The 21,463-nt window shown below is 44.6% G+C and overlaps 3 protein-coding genes across 4 annotated transcripts; all 3 read right to left on the minus strand.

The window, feature by feature from the left end:
• Positions 1-237: 237 nt before the first annotated feature.
• LOC116396073 (phospholipase ABHD3-like) lies at positions 238-6,080 on the minus strand. Its single transcript, XM_031870460.1, has 9 exons — positions 5,579-6,080; positions 4,617-4,777; positions 4,313-4,495; positions 4,156-4,201; positions 3,019-3,131; positions 2,688-2,861; positions 2,549-2,597; positions 2,292-2,457; positions 238-2,010 (listed from the first exon to the last, which is right to left on the minus strand). The coding sequence occupies exons 1-9, from the start codon at positions 5,696-5,698 to the stop codon at positions 1,805-1,807; spliced, it is 1,218 nt and encodes a 405-aa protein (XP_031726320.1). The 5' UTR covers positions 5,699-6,080; the 3' UTR covers positions 238-1,804.
• Positions 238-12,794, minus strand: ctsbb (cathepsin Bb). Its single transcript, XM_031870461.1, has 10 exons — positions 12,666-12,794; positions 12,450-12,535; positions 12,206-12,320; positions 11,984-12,099; positions 11,790-11,875; positions 11,555-11,698; positions 11,347-11,463; positions 10,579-10,707; positions 10,384-10,450; positions 238-1,064 (listed from the first exon to the last, which is right to left on the minus strand). The coding sequence occupies exons 1-10, from the start codon at positions 12,786-12,788 to the stop codon at positions 1,034-1,036; spliced, it is 1,014 nt and encodes a 337-aa protein (XP_031726321.1). The 5' UTR covers positions 12,789-12,794; the 3' UTR covers positions 238-1,033.
• A 1,208-nt stretch (positions 12,795-14,002) lies between these two features.
• fdft1 (farnesyl-diphosphate farnesyltransferase 1) lies at positions 14,003-20,588 on the minus strand. 2 transcript variants are annotated; one of them, XM_031870218.1, is made up of 8 exons: positions 20,405-20,588; positions 18,749-18,846; positions 17,817-18,000; positions 17,442-17,570; positions 16,750-16,941; positions 16,380-16,556; positions 15,535-15,687; positions 14,003-15,444 (listed from the first exon to the last, which is right to left on the minus strand). In XM_031870218.1, the coding sequence occupies exons 1-8, from the start codon at positions 20,501-20,503 to the stop codon at positions 15,217-15,219; spliced, it is 1,260 nt and encodes a 419-aa protein (XP_031726078.1). In that variant the 5' UTR covers positions 20,504-20,588; the 3' UTR covers positions 14,003-15,216. The 2 variants fall into 2 exon arrangements, with proteins under 2 accessions (XP_031726078.1, XP_031726077.1); XM_031870217.1 differs by lacking the exon at positions 20,405-20,588 and having other exon boundaries at positions 18,749-19,059.
• Positions 20,589-21,463: the final 875 nt, after the last annotated feature.

Raw genomic sequence — 21,463 nt, forward strand, 5'->3', positions numbered from 1 at the left:
ACCCCGCCGATCAGAGATAAAAGGTTCTCGGATTCCGGCTGTGGAACAGCCGGGAACTCAGTGACTGGCTGTGTACGTTGCGTGACCTTTTTCCATTAGGACCAATATGGTGATTTGTGTTGATCAAAACAAACCCAGGCTGGATTAGGCGTCGCTACGACTTATGAGACCCGAGATTTACGGACGTCTTCCGTTTACAATCACTTCCAGATGTTGAATCACAAACTGAGAATTCAATTTTCATTTCTATCATTCTTTAATTCAAGTGTATTTCACAAAAACCCAAATAGATTGTTCATAATGCCCAAAGTTCTTTCAGACGAAGGCTAACAATCTTAACTGTTATTGCAAACACTCTGTGATTGTGGTTACAGCTCATACAGAAGGGAAAGTGGAAACAAATAAAAACAGCATTTGTCCATTGAAAATACACATCAATTAAAGTGAAAGTGGTTAACATCTGCAAAGAGCTGATGAGCAAATAAACTCAATATGCCAACAATTACCAACATTTGCCGCTATAAGCTTCACATTTCTCTAACTGCAGCTTCTAGTAATAGTGACATAAATCATACGTTCCCTTGGTATTGTCATTATAAAATTATGCATTTAATTCATCAATGCACTATTGGTGTTACACACACGCATATTAAAAACCCTCTACATGGTCTCGACTAATTTGAAAAGACATTCAGTTGACACACCAAGCGGGATAAATTCAGTGACTAAACTCAAAACAAATGGCCACCTCGAACTACGAACTAGATACATTTATTTAAAATCTATTGCCCATTCCCAAACAATGTGCATCAGTGGGGGGGAAACAAAAGGCAGAGAACAACACGTGCAAATTCAAAAAACGCTATTCAATTATTGACAGCGGGTACATAATACCTCAAGTACTTTTTACAGCGTCAGCTTTTTCACCTCTGATGTACTGCATAATTTACATGGCAACCAAGCACACCGCGAAGAGCATATACAAGCACACAATACCTTTACATGTTTACGCTTCAGTTTTTTTGATTTAAAATCAAAAGAACTCAGATGATGAAGCTATCTTACAATGCCGTGAGAGTTTCCTTCATGGCAGATATGTGTTGACCTGCTGTGTGGGTGTTTTGAGGTTGAGACTAACAGTTTTAACAACTGAACCGTTAGCAGGATTACCTCAAAATACAGTATGTATGGAGAAACACGGCGAAGATGTGGGGGGGGAGATAATCCTTTGAGGAATGTTACACACCGGAAGGAACACAAGTCTAACGAGGCAAAACAAACAGCATATCTGTCAAGCTGTGTTATTTTCACATTCAGTTCATTTCTATTTAAAATTACATTTTCAAATAGTATTTAAACTTAAAGCACTCGTTTTCTATCGATAATTGTGCATTTTGGTTTCAACACGCGTAGTGCTGCAAGAGAGAAACATGATTAAAATCGATTTACAGTCTATTGACTTCTTTTAAACCAATACATAAATTTCGTTGTTTTTTTTTTAGTGTGCATTGATGCAATAGTAGGCATTGACTTAGTTATGCACTTTTTTTTTTGTTTTCAATCAACCTGAGAAGATGAGGAGGTAGATAGCATCGCTGCAGTGAGGTCGTATGATTGTACAATACAGTCGGTCATTCTCTGTGCACACATCGAGGAGACCCAACGTTTCTGTGGTATGACGACGACATGCAAAGCTGAGCAATGCGTTTTAGTGACGATGATGCCGGTGACTTTATATTCTCCTCAGCTCGCAGCAATCCTATAGTTCAGAGTACAAACAAGAGTGATGGGGGTGAAGAGGTGATCAGCTCCTTTGCTCGTCCTTAACGCCACAGGCTTTCCTAATGTCCTTGGGGTGCTCGAAGGCGGCTTGGACAAACTGGCCAAACAGGCGCTCCATGTAGCTTTCACCCCGGGGGAACAAACCCTGCAGGAAGGCGATGTGTCCACCGCAGGCCGTCAACAGCAGAGCGACATTAGGCAGGCTCTGGATCGTGGTCAACGGTAAGGCTGCGCGTCAGGAAACACATTGGAAAAGATTTAGTGAGCTAGACTTGCTAAAACATGTAGCATGGAGACTGACATATTCACCACAGCACAGGAGAAGGGATTAAAGAGCAGCTTCACAGGGTTTTAGGTGGAAACGCATCAATTCAAACCCATATACACACACACACCACCGCATCCCATTTTCAGCCATTTTAACAATAACATCCGGCAGTCAATTCATAGAACTGATCACAAAAAAACAAAAGTGAAACATCATCCATCTTCTCCTGTTGCTTACTCACCGTGCTGGGGAGAGAAGGGGTCATCAGCAGCGTTGAGACACAAGATGGGAACCACTGTGTTATGGAGTTTGTTGTCCGGGCTGGCATCGAAGTAATAGTCCGTGCAAGATTTATAACCAAACAGCAAAGAGGTGAAGCGTTCGTCAAACTCGCGGATAGTCTGCGCCTAGAGGAGAGGGGATGAAAAGGAAAGGCCATCAAACACACTGGAAAAGGAAATAGGAAACGATGATGTAAAAGTAAAGAACGGACCATACCTTCAAGACATGTTCGAAGTCCACCACTTTCTCCAGAACCTTCCTGTGCCTGTGAGAAACATGTTTTTTTTTGTAAACAGAGTCAACAACAAATGTTTAAACTAACCACAGGAATTCATGAAAATGCAACTTATCCGACCTGGTGACAGAACTACACAGGCTGGCGGTGAGGTATCTATTGAACAGCAGCCAATTGAGCGGCTCTTCCATTGAGGCGGCAGACTTCAGTGCATTCCAGGGGATCGAGATGGTGAAACCCGCCACCATCCCGGAGTCTGAACGCTTACGGGCCAGATAGTTTAATAATAACATGCTGTACAGGGTGACAGGAGAGAAGGTTACAGGAAAAGACGACAGCAATTTTACAAAAGGCAGAGAGGAAACAAAGATGGGATCAATTTCACCATAAAATAAACTTTCATCAGAGAAATGCAAGCCCTTGGAAACCATCACACTCTGCACCGACTCACCCTCCCAAGGACACACCAGCACCAAGCACAGGGGCAGATGGGTAAAGTCCTTTAATGTGGTGCACCACATGCTCAAGATCCGAGGTATTGGCTGCACAGTAGGTGACAGGCGTCTGAAGTGAGCAGAGGGACAGAGGAGGAGCATTATACGCTGTGTTCAAGCGCCAGATTTTGAGTTTTAACTCCTGCAACAAATCCAGTGAAAAGACCAAAACCAACATTGCCTCAGTTGGTCTCTCAATACTTTTCAACTACGCTGCCTGTCTGTAGCATTGAAAAAGATAAAAAATGCATCTAATTAAGATGTAGATCTTTAAAACTGGGACACAAAAAAGGCATTTTCTGGGCACTGTAGTTTCTCACACAAAAGTTACTCAAACAGGAGTAAATAGTGTGTTTGTTTGGGACTATTTTCAGCCGCGGATTAATACACAGATGGTGCTCTAGTCGTGTTTGACTAAAAAAAAAAATGACAGGGCAATGTCCATCCACAGTAGAGCTCACTGACGTGTAAATAATAGATTTTGGGAGATCTATGGCACAGACTCACAGTAGAAGCTATATGAGGCTTTGGATACACTGAACAATAATTGTTAAATGTATTGTTCTCAATTCACTTTGGTCTTTTCATGGGATTTTTTTGACAGTAAGAAAAATAATCCGTAATAAAAAATAATAATAAATATCCGGTTTTATTATTTCCGCCAGGAGATTATGTATTAGGTGGTGTGTGTGTGTGTGTGTGTGTGTGTGTGTGTGTGTGTGTGTGTGTGTCTGTCTGTCTACTGCTAATCCCGCATACTGCTGGACCCTTCAGCCTAATAGTCATGGTTGCAGTGATTTACACTTATTAAAAACATATTTTATTAACTGTTTTCTACCGTCACTGACTGACTGACACCTCACTACTCTTAACCAGCTAGTGATCAGCAACTGCTTTGTGAGAGTGAAATATGCGTTTGCTACGTTTGCGGTCTAGACGGTGGGTAATTGAGGTTTGTAGTGGTCATTGCAGACACCCTCGGGCGTAGATCTGCACTCTGAGTGCTGTTTTCTAGTTCTTAAAAAACGTTTTGGAAATAGCAGCGGAATTAACTGTGGCATGGTCATAGATTATTACGTAATAATTGCACTCACCAGCAACTCTTCCCCTCCAAGCCCTCTGTTGTTGAAAACCACACATCTGGGAAAAAAACATGATCTATGATCACAGCTACAGCAGCTACTGGACATTAAATTCAAGAATTATATCATGAAAGAGGGGGGGGGGGCACAAGTGAGGAGCACAACGGACCTGTAGCCGCGGCGGGTGGCCTGGTTGAGGGCATGCAGCACATAGGACTGCTTGCTGTTTCCTATCAGGCCTGGGAGGATCAGTACTGTGGGACGTGTAGAGGACTCTGGGTAGGTCGCACTGTCCTTATTGTCCATCCAGTCCAGAGAAATCTGACCCCCATCAACCGTACTTATCAGCTCACTGAAGGATGAAGGGAGGATTACTAGCACACGCGTACTTAAACACTATAAAAAATATATATATAGATGCTGTAGAAAAGATAACAGGATGACTGGGAACTCGTGCCGGAGGTTCATCCTACTTGCGATAATTGACGGGGGGTCTGGACTTGAGGACGGCACAGACCAGTGTTTGCAGCCGGCCTCCCCAGCACCACGGAGTGGGAATGAAGCGCTCAGCCACCACAGGACAGTGCTTGTGAAGGAATGCACTGAACGCCTGGCTCGAGACCAGGGCTGGTGTCTGAGAGTATAAGAGACCAAATTTAAAAAAACACAGGTTTCTTGACATTAGTAGTTGTGACAGACAAGCATGCATGCAACACCAGATAGTATATTATGAGAGGTATGTAGCTTTAAAAGCAGGGTGTGTATGTGTGTGTTTACAGGGCGTGGTAAACAGTACAGTGTCTACAGGATCTGACAAACACAACCCAATATGATGTATTCTCTATGATGTATGGAAACACAACTAACATGCACACTTTCATACTACATGTAGTGGTTAACTTGCCCATCTGGACCGTAGCATACAACATGAGTATTATATGGTACTAAACCAACACTCATTGAGTAGTTGACATATAACAAAAGGCTGGAAGTTGGATTAAAGTTAAAGTAATATATCAAGTTAGAATAACAAACATTTGCAGGTCCTGGATTTGCTGTTTTTCACAGTTTTAAATCATTGTAAATGTAATACAATATAATATTGGGTTTTTGGCTTTTGGAAATTGCAATTAACATTTTTTTAAAGTGTTTATCATATGTTGTAGACTAAGGTAATCAACAGATCAATCAATAATGAAAATAACTGGTAGCACTGTGTTTTAATCTCCCTGTAACACGTTTAAGTGTTTATTAATGTGGCTGTCACCAATTACAACTATAGGTCGTATAAAAAACAAACAAAATAACACACAGTAAAAACCTCAAACAAAGAAAAACAAATTGATAAAATAAATGAGAAGAAAAGAAGAAAAGGAGATAGAGAAGAGGTGGTGTGTAGTGCGGTCATTGTCTAACCTTTACCACAGTGACTGACCTGACTCTTGCGGCCCCACAGATAGTACAGTGCTGCCGTGAGGGAGCAGATGAACACCGTGTAAGGCCTGGAAACACACTCCCAACATGTTCTCCATAGCTCCCAATGAGATAACAACATTGCTTTTGTCTTATTTAGTTAGCTGCAGAAGAGAGCTAACCGGCTAGCTGACGGTACTCAGGGAGGTATGGCTCCTTTTAACCGACACAACGGGGACAGTAGTTACAGTAACGCCTGACAACCTGTCTTCATCACCACCAGCTACAACGTTAAAGATGTTGTTTTACAGCCGCTCCTTTGCTCCGAGACGTCCCATCGCCTCTCTGTCAAGTGATGGCAAAAACAATAAGCCGCTATCCACCTGAAAGCTTTTTATTCACCGGTGTTTCCTTTGGGAGCTGCTCCTGCTGCTTCCTGGTTTCTGTCAGACCCGCAACCGAAGATCGTATGTTTAAAAATGATACACCTCCAATGTCAGAGGGCGTCTTTAGCTGACGTTATAACGATCCGCCTTTAACGCTCCGCCGTCACCGTGTATGAGGGTTAGTTAGGGGTATTCACAGACGGACTGCAAATATGGACGTTGGCTGACACGCATGCGCAGTTCTTCTTCTTTGTTATTTAACGCCCGGCCGGTTGGCAACAATCGTATGAGGTGCATTACCGCCACATTCTGTACCACTTTTAACAAGGTTGGGGGTTTCATATGTAAAGTGCATTTTTTGCTTTCCCTTTTTTCATAAGGCCACAGATTAATTGGGTGTAATTTATCATTACATGGCTTGCAGGAGTTTCAGAAAAAGAAAAAAAAGTATCAGTTGGGTGTGTTCTTGTTGCATGAAGCGCAAAATTGTGCTTGAACATTTGCACCTGACTTTAAAGATAGTGTCACCATTGTGTTTCCTAGAAATGGAAGCAGAGTGAGAACTCTTTCCTGCATATCCCAGCTTTGTAAGACTTTAAAAAAACATCCTTATCCTTATCCTGTTAACTCCATGTGTCACGGCCAGGCCTGCTTGTCCCATGTGTGTATCTTATGGGCAGGGCTTCGACCTGGTCTCCTCCTAATTACAACTCACCTCACCAGCCCAGTCAAGCCAGCTGCACTCCATCAACTCATCAACCCAACAGTATATCTACCCCGGTTCTTCATCCACTCTTCGCCAGATCGTTGTTTACAGCTCACGCGGTAGCTAGTAGTTCTTGGCCGCTCTGTTTGAAGTTAATTCTGAGTTTTCCTCAAGTGTTGTTTCAGCGCTTTAACCCTGTCTCTCTGTTCCTGCAGTTTTTCCATCCTCCCGGTTCCCCAGTCTGCCTGCCCTGCCCTACCTCCTCCTGCCTGGATTCCACCCTCACCCTCCCTGGACTTTCCCGCGGTGCTCTGGTCATTCCCCCCCCCCCTTGGTTTCCTGTAAATAAACCTTTCACCTATAATCCCTGGTCCATGCCTGCATTTCGGTCCACACTCACAGTCCCGTGACACCATGTCTCCCATTACGACACCACACAGGGCATAACAGACAACATCTTCTCCATCCATCCATCCATTTTCCTCCGCTTATCCGGGGTCGGGTCGCGGTGGCAACAGGCCAAGCAGGCTGACCCAGACTTCCCTCTCACCGGCAACATGTTCCAGCTCATTCTGGGGGATCCCGAGGTGTTCCCAGACCAGCTGGGAGATGTAATCCCTCCAGCGTGTTCTGGGTCTTCCCCGGGGTCTCTTCCCAGTTGGACGTGCCTGGAAAACCTCCAGTGGGAGGCGTCCAGGAGGCATCCTAATTAGATGCCCGAACCACCTCAGCTGACTCCTTTCGACGCGAAGGAATAGCGGCTCGAATCCAAGCTCCCTCCTGATGACCGAGCTCCTTACCCTATCTCTAAGGCTGAGCCCGGCCACCCTACGGAGGAAGCTCATTTCGGCCGCTTGTAGCCGCGACCTTGTCCTTTCGGTCACGACCCAGAGTTCGTGACCATAGGTGAGGGTAGGAACGTAGACCGAGTGGTAAATTGAGAGCTTTGCCTTCCGGCTCAGCTCCCTCTTCACCAAGACGGTCCGGTACAGAGACCGGATCGTCCGTTGTAATGGGTCCGGCACCCCATACTCCCGAAGCACCCCCCACAAGAACCCCCGAGGGACCCGGTCGAAAGCCTTCTCCAAGTCCACAAAGCACATGTAGACTGGTTGGGCAAACTCCCAGAACCCCTCCAGTAGTCTTGCGAGGGTAAAGAGCTGTTCCACGGCCGGGACGGAATCCGCATTGCTCCTCTTGAATCTGAGGTTCGACAAACGGTCGGAGCCTCCTTTCCAGCACCCTGGCATAAGCCTTCCCCGGGAGGCTGAGTAGTGTGATACCCTGGTAATTCGAGCACACTCTCCGGTCCCCCTTTTTGAAAATGGGCCTCCCCGAACTCCTCCCATGCCCGAGTTTTAGCATTCGCGACCACCGCAGCTGCAGCCCTTCTGGCCTGCCGGTACCTGTCAGCTGCTTCGGGAGACCCCTGGGCCAACCAGGCCTTGAAGGTCTCCTTCTTCAGCTTGACAGCTTCCCTCACCTCCGGTGTCCACCACCGGGTTCTCGGGTTGCCGCCACGACAGGCACCGATGACCTTCCGGCCGCAGCTCCTAGCGGCCGCGTCCACAATAGAGGCTTTGAACATGGTTCATTCGGATTACATGTCCCCAACCTCCCTCGGGATGTGTGAGAAGTTCTTCCGGAGGTGGGAGTTAAAGACCTCCCGGACAGGGTCCTCCGCCAGACGTTCTCAGTTCACCCTCACTACACGTTTGGGCTTGCCGGGTCTTTCCAACCGGTTCCCCTGCCATCTGATCCAACTCACCACTAGGTGGTGATCAGTTGACAGCTCTGCTCCTCTCTTCACCCGAGTGTCCAAGACATACGGCCGCAAATCAAATGATACGATTACAAAGTCGATCATTGATCTCCGGCCTAAGGTACACTTATGAGCCACCTTATGTTCGAACATGGTGTTCGTTATGGCCAAACCGTGGCAAGCACAGAAGTCCAATAACGAGACGCCATTCGGGTTCAGATCGGGCAAGCCGTTCCTCCCAATCACCTCCCGCCAGGTTTCTCCGTCATTGCCCACGTGAGCATTGAAGTCCCCCAGTCGGCAGGCGGCGCCCTTTCCAGGACCCCTCCCACCGACTCCAAGAAGGCCGGATACTCTGAACTGCTGTTTGGTGCATAAGCACAAACCACAGTCAGAGCCTTGCTCCCCGCAACCCGTAGGCGCATGGAGGCGACCCTCTCATTCTCCGGGGAGAACTCCAACACAGCGGCGCTCAGCCAGGGGCTCGTGAGTATCCCCACTCCCGCCCGGCACCTCTCAACCTGGGCAACTCCAGAAAAGGACAAAGTCCAATCCCTCTCCAGGAGCTTGGTTCCAGAGCCAGCGCTGTGTGTGGAGGTGAGTCCAACTATATCTAGCTGGTATCGCTCCACCTCCTGCACCAGCTCTGGCTCTTTCCCCGCTAGCGAGGTGACGTTCCACGTCCCTAGAGCTAGTCTATGCTTCCAGCGATCGGCTCGCCCAGGCCTCCCGCCTGACCCGCAGCCCGGTCTGCATTGCACCCGACCCCGATGCTTGTCCCTGCGGGTGGTGGGTCCACAGGGTGGCTGCTCCATGCTGTTTATTCAGGCTGAGCCCGACCGGCCCCATGGGCAAAGGCCCGGCCACCAGACGCTCGCCGACGAGCTCCCATCCTGGGTCTGGCTCCGGGAGGGTGCCCCGGTTTCCTTGGTCCGGGCGAGGTGGCTAAAGTCCGTGGGCTGCTTATCATTAGAGTTGTTTTGAACCACTCTTAGTCTGGGCTCTCCCCCGAGACCCGTTTGCCTTGGGAGACCCTACCAGGGGCTAATGCCCCGGACAACATAGCTCCCAGGATCGCTGAGCCACTCAAACTCCTCCACCACGTTAAGGTGGTGATTCGCGGAGGAGCAACATCTTCTCGCTGTATGCAAATATAAACTTTACATACAGCCTCACTCAAAACGGCACCATTTTATATTTTAAGATAGGCTAACTTCGTTTTATTACAGACTTTTGAATTCCTTTGTGAAGCTGTAAAATTGATCTAATTTGAAGAAAAAGCTGAAGATAAACAGCGATTTATATGTAGTTTTATAAACGGCTCATTTGCCCAGCACAAGTATTTAAGCTCAAACTAACCCGTTCACTTCCTCTTCGACTCCGTTCTCTCATCCCTCCCTCCCAACCCCGTTTTTGTGTTTTCCTTTTCTCTCTCTCTTGCAGAATTACAGGAATGACAGGGGACTCTGCACCGCCAGAGATTCCTAAGAGACGGCCCCCACCCAACAGTCTCCGTTCCCACCAGCAGCCGGACACCAACGGTCTCCCACCTCATCCCTTCATCCCTAACCTTCATCCCTACCCTACCCTCTACCCCTACCCTACCCTTCATCCCTCGACCCCTACCCTTCATCCCTCGACCCCTACCCTTCATCCCTTCATCCCTCAACCCCTACCCTTCATCCCTCGACCCCTACCCTTCATCCCTCGACCCCTTCCTCTTCCAGTCTTACAATCATCTCATTACGCAATAAACCTCTAAACTCATACTGTTATTGGCGTGATCCTTGTTAGTGAAATACAACAATAACAAAGCACGCACTAAAGTTCTTGTTTCACAATTTATTCCTTGTTGATTGCATGACATCTCTCAATATTTTCATTTAGTGTCTTACAAAATAAGGTCTTCCTCTAAATCTTTCTTGATTGACTTGATTTGAGGATCTTCTGCAGCCAGGACTCATTAGTTGAGTGGGATTCCTGTAACCACCTCTGACTCGATACCACACTCATCATTTCCACGCTTGATCTTGAAGAAACCTGAAATGAGAAGACACAAAAAAATGACTTAAACTTCTTAACCATATCACTCATTGCCAAATTTATTATGTAACATGAAGAATAAGTGACCACAAAACATGGCATCCCAAACCCTGGTTTTGTCACACCTTTATCTCCCCAGTCACTGTTCCAGGAGTTTGCAGCCAGCCAGTAGGGCGTCTTATTCTCCTCCCCCCAACCGAGGATCTTGATGGCATGACCGCCCAGCATATCACCTGTCACATGCTGGTACACACCTACAGTAGAGTAGCATCGAGTGCAATAACACAGGCTTTAAAGGACAGCAGTGGTGTTTCCTCATCTTAACATCTATAAGGAATATTAAAATGTATGTCAACCTGCCAAAAAATCCCTACATTTATATTTTGCAGGACAGTTACACAAATTTAAGTTTACCTTTTCTTACTTATTTTTTTCTTGCTGTGTATAGAATACTTTTATCTCAATAATCCTTCAAATGCAACAGTCTGAGAAGGAAATATCACTCTTTGGTTGAATTGCTCACCCCTCATGTCCACAATAAGGCCTTAATATGTGATAAGGTGTCACGTATCGCTTCATTTTAAGGGCTCACAAGACCAAACAGTTGGGAACGACCAAACAGTTGGGAACTAGTATAGTAGGATTCAAATTTGGAAGACAAACAAGCTAACATGGTCGGCATAATGATAATGTGTCTTTGACAACGTATAAAACAAATAAAGCAGGTCAAAGAAGGTTTCAAGTTTCAATTGAAACTGCTTCAATTGTAGTAAATTATTTAGTTTTCCTGCCTGCAGGCATGCTGCCGTGTGTTGAGGAGAGGTTTCTGTGCAAACAGTATACAGTTTCAGAGTATAGTAGCTAGTCGGGAGACAAAGTCAATCCGGCCTCACCAGTCTTGTACAGCAGAAAATCTGCATATACAGAGAAAGCTGCCTCCACAGGCCCGTTCTTGTACAGCTCGGTCATGATCTGCTCCTGCTTGGATGGGACGCTGTAGGAGCTTTTGCCTGAATAGGGAGACACAGGAAACAAACGGATGTGTGACAGAGAAGCCACAGTAGGACGGGGAAGTAACTGGATCATTTAGGAGGTCTGTACCCAAGTGTTTGTCCTTCTGATAGGATGGCGAGTATCCATCAATGCACTGCTCTTCACACTTAGGAGTCTCCGTTTCGCCCTGACAAGGAGGACGAGTCCCATTCACGTGATGCTCACAGGAAGCAATGCTGTAGGGTCGGCAGCCTGTCAAACACGCCATTGTTTCAGCTCAGACTGTACTTCCTTTTAATTACTTCCTGAAAAGCTGTATAAACCCATCTCAGTTCACACTTACCAACGTTGGAGCCGTACAGGCCTCCTGTCACCAGCCCTTTCTTTGCCCAGAACTCCCAAGCAGCCGAGGGATAACCACCAAAACAGCTGCGTAAGACAAATAAAAACTCCATTGTTGTTTAACGTCCTCTTAAAAAGACCTGCCTGCGTGCATGCTGCCGTGTGTTGAGGAGAGGTTTCTGTTGCAATACTCACCCCATGCCGCATTCATCACAGCAGGACAGTAGATCTTCAGCAGAGATCTCCAAAGAGATCTTACCACTGCTGTGGATACATAACCTGTCGGATATCGCCTCCGCTGCCCCAAAGGCCTGTGGGAAATTAATCAAAGGGAACACAGGTTTAAGATATCTACTGGTTTCCCTCAACGGAGCAACTGATCTACCGCCGTTGTGTCTTTTTGTCGGTCTATCTCACCCAGCAGGACCCACATGATCCCTGGTCTCTGATCTGTTGGATGGTGGAACAGTTGGGCCACTGTTGGCGCGCGTCGAAGCTGTCTGGAAGCTTTATGCCCGCGGTACTGTGAACCCTTGAACAAGAGAGGACGGTCACTGAGTACTGCAGATTAGATGAACCTGCTGACTATCACCTGATGTAAGAAACTGCACACACACACATATATCCATGCCCACACACTCTCATACATGGTTAAACGTACACCTCTGGCAGCTTGGGTCCATTCAGTATAGTCCCACACAGTCCCTTCACATAGCTGATGTCGATGTTGTGAAAGTTCTGACCGGCCTGGAGCGAGAGTAGTGGAGTTAAAATGAGAGATTACAAAAATCAAAGTATTCATGACTACAATTTCCTCAGGTGGCCATATCTCTCTCTCTGCAGAGATAGTGACCAGAAATGCCCTGAATTTACTCACTGTCCAGGTGGTGTCGGCCTTGTTGATAAGCTCGACCATCTCTGAGGAGGCATGAGGAAGCTGAGGCCGAGCCTGTGTGACGGAGACCATCACAAGTACACTAAAGAGAGCCAGTGGACGCATCCTGCAAGACAGAGGACAGACAGACCTCAACATAATCACCTGGACTGCAGTATGTCCACCACTGCTCACAAGGGAGAGGTTTCCGTTTTATGAGACGTGACAGCGTTTTATGAGACGTCGCAGCATGAGCATCACGAGACTATGACAGTAAAAAATTAGGACACACTGGAGTCTCTTTTTTCTTCTCAAAATATGGATATTATTTGACATTTCTGTTGTAATTCAAGTAATATAATTTGAAGTTGGACAGAGTTGCACATACACAAAGCAACTCGTGAACAAAAGATTGCAGGTAATGTATTTATTTGTTAGCGTGTAACTTTATGCTTTTGAAGTTAAAACCAATTCAAAATGATGGCCTTGTTATATTTTCACTAGCTAGAAAATCAGTTGTGATTTTGTGGACTTAAATCACAACATATAGTTTGTGGTAAAATCAGACAAACAACTTTTTATTTATAAAACTATCAGAGAACAATCTCAGCTGAATATAAAGTATATTTGTTGGTATACTAACCTGCATTAAACCAGGCATACACAACATTAAACTCATTTCTTATTGACAGTCAACTCAAAAATAAAAATGTTATATACACCAAGTATCATTGAATATATAAATTGAATTGTGAATGACCCCTAAAAGAAAAAAACAACAAAATCTCCAAATATAAGTCTTAGCTTTTACCTGTGTTGCAGTTGTTTCAATGGACTTTCTTCGGGGGCAGTTATTTTCTCTCACTGAACAAAACACTCAATTCTTCCCATCCTTTTTATAAGCAGCAAGTTATGGAATCACATGTCCGGTAAATGAATGCATTGGCAGTTAACATCTCATGTGACCTAACAAAAGTGTCTTTCCAAAGGTAGACAGGTGATCTTAAAATGAAGAGAACATGTGCAACTTATAATTATCATAAACTTGATGGAAAATATTACTTTTTAATTATTTTTGCTTCATGTTGATGACACTATGATCTCTGCAAGAACACTCATGGGTCATCTCAGAAATATAAATAACACAAACGAAGAATCGTCCAATATAAAAACCTTGAAACCGTGCTGTAAAATGTAAAACAATATGATTTTAAAGTCTGGAATCTATAAATCATTAACTGGGTTCAACCCCACGATAATTATAATTTAATTTAATAATAATTAACAGGCTGTAAACCAAAGACTGACTTGTGTTGTTTACACAATCACCATTCAGACCGTTTCGATTCTTTCACTTCTTTATTGTGTTAAAATATGTACAAATCAAAATTACACATTACATAGCAATGTTTGTAGCTCTCCTTTGGTTCTGTACAAGGTTACTGTGTGCTAGCCTTTCTACTCACCAAAGCTGTGTTAAGGACACTTTAACTAGCCATCTCAGTATGCATTTATTTCAGACATCAAATGCACCAGAACTCATATTTGTTCTCATTCAAACAGTACATGTCAAAACTATGGAATAGCATTGTTCTTTTCTCCTATTTCAAAAGGAAACAGAAAGAACACGGACATTAAAGATGAATTATGAAGCTCTACCGTGAGTGGACGCTGTCCAATCAATGCTAACATGCAGCGCTGTAAAGGGCGCTGTTCTTTCATTTGAGTGATCCTCCTGTAGAAACAGGTGGAATTTATTTAAGTAGCTTTGTTTTGATATGAAAAAAAAAAATGAAGACTAAAATTTGACACAAAATTAAACAAAACCTTGATTTGACCACGGTTTGTAGACTGTGTTCCCCACACTCCTAAAATGGGCAGTGTCTTGTACTGTGCCTTTCACCACGTAATGGAGAAAAGTACTATTTGTCCAATGGCCAAATATGACGAATAATTTCACTCAATTAAAAAGGGTCAAATGTTAAACAACGCACAATCAACATAAACAGCAAACAGCAAAACGCCCTGAATTGTTTCTATGTGCTATTTATGCTGGTGAATATAAACACACATCAACGTGAACTCCTCCATATTAGGGCTAAACAATATTGTATCTCGAGAGAACATGATATTGCACCCGGGGATCTTTTTGAGCTAGTTGAAGGAGAGCATCGGCAGAAAACTCCACAGTTCAGTGTTCCATCTGTTTGGTGAAAAATGTTGGAAATAATTTCCTTTCGTTTTTATATTTCAACAAGAAATCTGTTGTGTCCTCAGTATTCTGAAAGCAGCAGAGTGGCAGAACTGAGTAACTATATCACTTTATTTATCGCAAGTAATATCTTCTTTGCGATATACAACATTATCACATATTTTCCTCATATTGTGAAGCCCTGCTGAACACGCCCGTGGTCCTGTGACAGCCGTAATGAAGAGAGACAAAGTGAGAAGACGTCCTTCAGATTCCTCCCATCAGAGGCGAACCGGACCTCCAGAGTGGGCAAAGGGGCTTTCTGAGTCTGTGGGCCCCAGGAAAAGGTGAGCGCAAATGGGTTCACTGTCCCTGCATGTCACCCGTGCCCTGTGCCTGTGCTGCAGTGGTGCTGAGGTACTGCCAGCTGAGAGCGGCGAGCAGCATGGCGGCAGACAGGTACATGGGCGACAGGTGGTGGGTCTTGGAGGGGAGGCTGGACTGTGACAGGGCGGACTTCTCTTTGATTAGAGCCAGGATGTGCAGGGTTTTGTCCCGCGACGGGTCCGTGTGGGAGACCTTCTGTACAATCTGCAGAGAGGGAGAGCCAGGCGGTTTGTGTTAAAGCGCTCCGATGTGGCGCCGAAATAGGACAGCAAACACACACAAAAACACACCCACCTCCTGGCTGTACTGGGAGATGATGGTCTGCACGGCGCTCATGTTGGTGGCTTCCATCATGAGTGTGACCGCCTGTCCCTTCCGGATCTTCACCACTCCCTGGAAAACCATGGGGTTGTTGTAGCATGACGACAGTGTAGCTATTGCCATCACCTGGTCAGGAAAGGTGTAACATTTAGTTAACTGGAAGAACTGAGAGAGAGACAGCTTCTAATGAAAAGTCTCTTGCGAGAGAACTATCAAACATTTTGGGGATTTCCTTAAATAACACCCACTAATCCTAATACTTGGGAAAGTCCCAGAAGAGATCAAGAACAAACATTGTCACTTATTCCCAGAATAGAAATGAACAAATCACAAGGAATTGGTTAAAAGACGATGATCTAATTACTTCCAAATGAAAGGATATTGTAAATGAAAAGTATAGAATAGAAAAAATAACCATGAATTCATATCTTTGAGGAAAGATGGGAAAATGGGTGAGGTATACGACACACAACATTTCTAATGATCCTTCAGTTTGATGTGGCAAGTAAACCACTGCATGTATCTATGCCAAAGTCATTTATCACTTCAGTGCACTCTATCCTATGAATTCCTATTTATGTAATCAGTTTTATTCTTTCCTCTCTTCTGTCCCCTTTATTATTCTTTTTATCTTGTCTTTTTCATATGCTCTGTAACTATATAACTTCTTAAAATTTGTATTTATCATTATCTCATATATCTGAATATATTAGAGGACAAAAAGCTAACGGCACACTAATGGGCTGTTCAATTATTAGGTCATATAAATCAAAATCACTGCATTGTTGGAACTCGGTAAGTAACGACTCAGCGGTTACCTGTGGAATGGCGCAGAAATTGAAGACGCTCTGGTTGCGCAGGCGGGACAGGTAGGCGATGACATCCGGAACGTGTCGCAGAGCATCGGTGACCAGCAGGTTGAGACAGGAGAGAGCCGACTCCAGCTTCTCCGGCTGGGCCAAGTCCTCCAGACGGCCTGCAAACTGACTCCAAGCCTGCGCGGGGACACAAGCTATTAACACATCACATACGGTACATATGTTTTTAAATCAATACGCACATAATGAATAAAAAAGGTGCACCAGAAGTTACATTAAAAAACATTTCACGAAGCACGATGGAAATGAAAAACAGAGTACAGTATTCAGAAGCATTTTCTCATAACAGGACAAAGGAACACGTTCTTACCTCTTGTGGCCAGAAGGCCCGTCCCTCCTTTGTGTCCTCTAGATAGTCCCGGATGATGTTAGTCTTCTGGAGGAACAGGCCCATGGAGTTGGCCAGCTGGGTGTCGTGCCCCACCTCTGGGTCCTCCAGCTGGGACGCAGAGAACAGCTGAGACAGACCGATACCGACCAGCCCGGCCACATAATGGCAATACTGCACACAGAGAGTAAGACAAGGCAACGTGGCGTCAGTTGTTATTGTCACAGCATGGTATGTATGACAACATGCTTATGATTAAACACACACAGTTACTGAAATAACCATAGGTGCTAATTAAACATCTATTCAACATTGTCAGAGATATGGTTCATTTATTTAGTTAGGTTTATAGGAAGTTTTACATAGTGTGTGGTAATGCTTGATCAAACTTAAGCTACCAGAATGACTGAAAATACACTATTAAGACAGAAAGAAGCTGCAGAGATACATGTTAATAACAACGTATTTTCCTCCCAACCAAAGAGACTCAATAGTATCTCATAGTGCTCTAATCTGCTAATCATCTCTATAAGGTACCATAAACAGTGACAGAGATCTGTTTGTGTTGTTAAGTTGTGTATTTGTTATTGACATTCAAACACATATCCCTGTAGAGTGTCTAACATCTTTTTGCTGTCATCTTAACACAATTGTAAAACCAGGTTGACGTTTACCTGGTCCCACTCCTTCATGGATCCCACTTTCTTTTCCAGGAATTCGGCCATTCCCACTCCCATTTTGTGGCAGATATCCGAGATGACGTCTCTGTATTCCTGAGCCAGGTTTCTGAATTCCAGTGATATCTGGGTTGCAAGTACAAATGAAGATTAGAGATACGGATTTATAACAGCTATTAATCTGAGCGACAAAGATTTCACTTGAGACATTTCTTCACATGCTATCACACCAACTTAACAACTCAACTCTGTCATTAACACGGTATATTATTCTGTTATTGAGTAAGAAATAGTCATCAGTAAATTAAGCCAGCAGAGCCTTAATATACCTGCCTACTGCATGTCATTGTACCGCCATGCAGTGCTACTGACCGTGGGGAAATCAGCCAGAACCTGTCGGTCTTTCTCCTGGCTCTCGGTGAAGCGCCACTCATCCTGGTACAGGTAGGTGTGAAAATCATTCAGCATGGGAACCTTCTTGTTCAAAGGGATGGTCATGTCGTCCTCCACTGTGTCCAGCGCTCGCAGCACCAGGTAAAAAATACAGACTGCATGTCTGGATCAGAAGGACAGGAGACCACTTTAAAACAACACAACAGGAAAAATCTCCTTCCCGAATGTCTGGGTCAAAAAGCATTTATTTTTTTACGACTGACATTTTTAAGTCATCATCCAAGTAATTTATCAAGCAATAATCCCAAACATTTGTTGGTTCCAGATTCTCCAATGCAATTATTTGCTGCTTCAGTCTGTTTCATATCAGGGTAAATTGAATGTTGGGGGTTTTATCTGTTGGTTAGGCAAAAGCAATTTGAAGATATCATCTTGGGCTCCAGATATGCCTGTAAAGACTGTGATCAGACATATTAATAGATTAATAGGCAATGAGTTGCAGCCCTAAGTGACATGTTATATTGTGTAATTGCCAGAAATAAAGAAATATTGATAAGAGATGTCACCACTAATTTACATTTGAATTGTTACTGGTATACTCATTAAGTCTCTAAAAAGGCTTGGGTCAGCCATGGGTTGCAGTGCATTTTGCTTTATTGAGGCTATATTAGCTATTGATGAGCTATCTTTGTGTTTTGCTACCAGACGTTCTCGTGTCTTTACAGGACATGCCAACATTTAGTTGTTGACTCTTTCCTAGAGTAATGCATCCAATGCACACATGTCTGAACTGTTCATAGTAAAATAAAACATGTGCAGAAATGGGAAGCAACCCCAGCCAACGCCCCAGGTTATGCCCTTCACGAAAGAAAACATGCATGCACACCCCCATGCAGCCAGCTTTTACCCACCTCAACTCCCCGTCCAGCGCTTGGATCACAGCTGCAAAACTCCGGCTGGTTTGGTTCAGGTACAGATAGCAGGTCCGCAGACTCTCACTCATGGACTCCTGGTAGGAGAGACAGAGGAAGCCCGTGCGTCGGTAAAAGCCTGCGGGTCGGAGGGCGCTGGAGGGTCGGGCGGCCTCCTGCAGGCCCCGCTCACCTAGCCTCCAGCCCAGCAGGAGGGGCCGAGGAGCGGACCCGCAGCCCCGTGGTGCAACCGAGAGAGAGCGCTTGAAGAAGGACAGCGAGACCGGACACTTGCAGCAAGCTCCGGCCATGCGAATAACCTGATAGCACGACCGACCCCGCAGCTATAACGCGACTCTGAACATGTCGACGCCACGGCTGGTGGGGAAGTTTGAAACATGTAGGCTAGAGGACACACGAGCTGAGGGGTCGAGTGAGGGGGAAAACGCTTAGGGGGGGACGCCTGGGAGAGCTAAATCAAGCGCTCCGCTGACCTCAGAACAGTCTCACCTCACTGCGTAGTCGAGCAGGGTCTCTGCACAGAGTTTGTTGATCTGCTGTGATCTACGTCGCTCCTCCCACCTCTACCCATAACAACACCAGCGGGCTATTTCATAATCGGCTTCTTCTTCTACTACTTTAACTGCATAACTCAATCCACTGGTAATATTTAACTGTTTAACAGTAAGTGTGGAGAAAATGAACACAATGACACCCGTACTAATGCAGGAACACGTATAAAATGTGACTTATGTTTTGCACCAGCGCATGCTCTATTCCCAACCACGTCATGTCTCTGACGCTGCAATCACATGATCAGCACTGAGCCAATAATATGAATGCCGATCATGGTGTCAACTCTCTGCTCAGCTTGCCTGTATTTCAAAATAAGAGCGCAGTGTTAAACAAGATAACTTCACCCAGCGTTAAAAAAAAAAGAAATTATTCAGACTGCTTTCAAAGAACCAAATTAGCTAGATGGGAATAAACAGGATTATTTGAACTTGATGAAAGCAGGTTGGATTTGAGGATTAGAATTCGAGAGTAAATTAAACCACATTTGCAGAACAGGACCATGAGGTGAGAGAAGCTATTTGGGGAAGTTGCTACGCATGATATACATGTATCTCAGGGATGTCTACGTACAGGTGTTATAGTAAAATATTTGACCTGCCTATACTGAGTGCTCTACTATAAGCAAAATGAACTACTAAAGAGTCACTAGTCAGACCATGATTCTCTCTCTCTCTCTCTCTCTCTCTGGGTCACATTGGTGTTAAAACACAGGGATTATCCGTGAAAAATCCCCGCCGTTGTTGAACCCTCCAAGCTCCTTATGTAACGTAAATCCCAAGTCAATGGTCGTATCAGCTTGTGTACATCTGAGCCAACACAGGAGTGAGAGATCTAATTAGTTCAACGAGCTGACTGTTATTACCATTTAGGTCAATCCATTACAATGCAGCCTGACTGTTAATGTGAATTTCCGTGTTGCTACAGAATAGCGGTCTGTGGTCTGTTAAAAGGGGGACATCATGTGCTACTTGATCCAAGAGGCAAATCTGTAAATGCAACCATGTATGTATCCATCTTGCATGCTGCGTTCACACTCATCTGACAAGTTTATTCTCAGTATAAAACGGAGGGTTTACTCACATAATCCAACTTTCCCATGAAGCCTCTGTATCCCCCCATTTTATATTTGAACAGGTTGAATATCTCTTCCGGGTGGCCCAGTGACTTCAGGATGTCCATGTTGCTTCGGGTTTTCAGCTGTTACTCTGACAAACTGATGTGGAGATTTGTGCTGGAGAGATGTTCCTCATCAGAGTGACGGCAGGGAAGTCGCCAGATCGACTGACGCCTCTGATTGGTTGGCGAGTCATGGGCACAGGGCTCGGTGTCCAATGAGCGAGCAGAGGTCTGGTGTGATGCTCCGCTTAAGCGGACGGTCAGTGGAGCGCGGCTTCTGATTGGTCCGTCATTCATCATGGGACTGAGAGCTACCTATTGATCACCAGTGTGTTCAAACACTGTCTAAATTATTTTATCATTCTAAGCTTCATTTTATACATAAAGGTTATTGTCATTTTTAGGATTGTTTATTAAATCCTTAACATGAAAGTAACTTCAAAAAAAAAAGTGTATTACATATAATGAATTGGAGCACTACATATACTATGACGATTTTAGCAAATGGCTGCAATGAAACAAAGAGTGAAAAATTTAAAGGGGTCTGAATACTTTCCGTACCCACTGTATTTGCATGCCATTGTCTTAAAGCGACACTGCCTGTACATGATTTCCTCCATTAGCTGACAAAATTTATCAGAAGCCACATGAAAGCACAAAGGAGATTGATTACAGTTTGCTGTGTTGTTGCTATAGACGCAGATAGCCACAGGCATCAAACCTCCCCGGTTGATGATCAGTTCAAAGTGGTTGTAATATCACCAGATGTAATTTTGTCTCACTCAACCATAACTTTTGCTGTGTGCCTTTTGTGTTTCTATCCATTGCGCAATGTTGGATATACTATTTACTCCAGTTTTATTATTGCACTCATACTTCACAGATCAGATAGATAGTAGAAGTCAGTGTGAAAACAAACAAAACCCTTTTGAACATAAAGAATGAAGTGTGTTTAAAACAATAGCACACTTTTCTATATATTTGATATATTCTCTTTCACAGCGTCGGCATTGTCATAATAAA

This window comes from Anarrhichthys ocellatus, unplaced genomic scaffold (genome assembly GCF_004355925.1).
Source record: "Anarrhichthys ocellatus isolate YVR2014 unplaced genomic scaffold, GSC_Weel_1.0 scaffold52, whole genome shotgun sequence".
In the NCBI taxonomy this organism is placed as follows: domain Eukaryota; kingdom Metazoa; phylum Chordata; class Actinopteri; order Perciformes; family Anarhichadidae; genus Anarrhichthys; species Anarrhichthys ocellatus.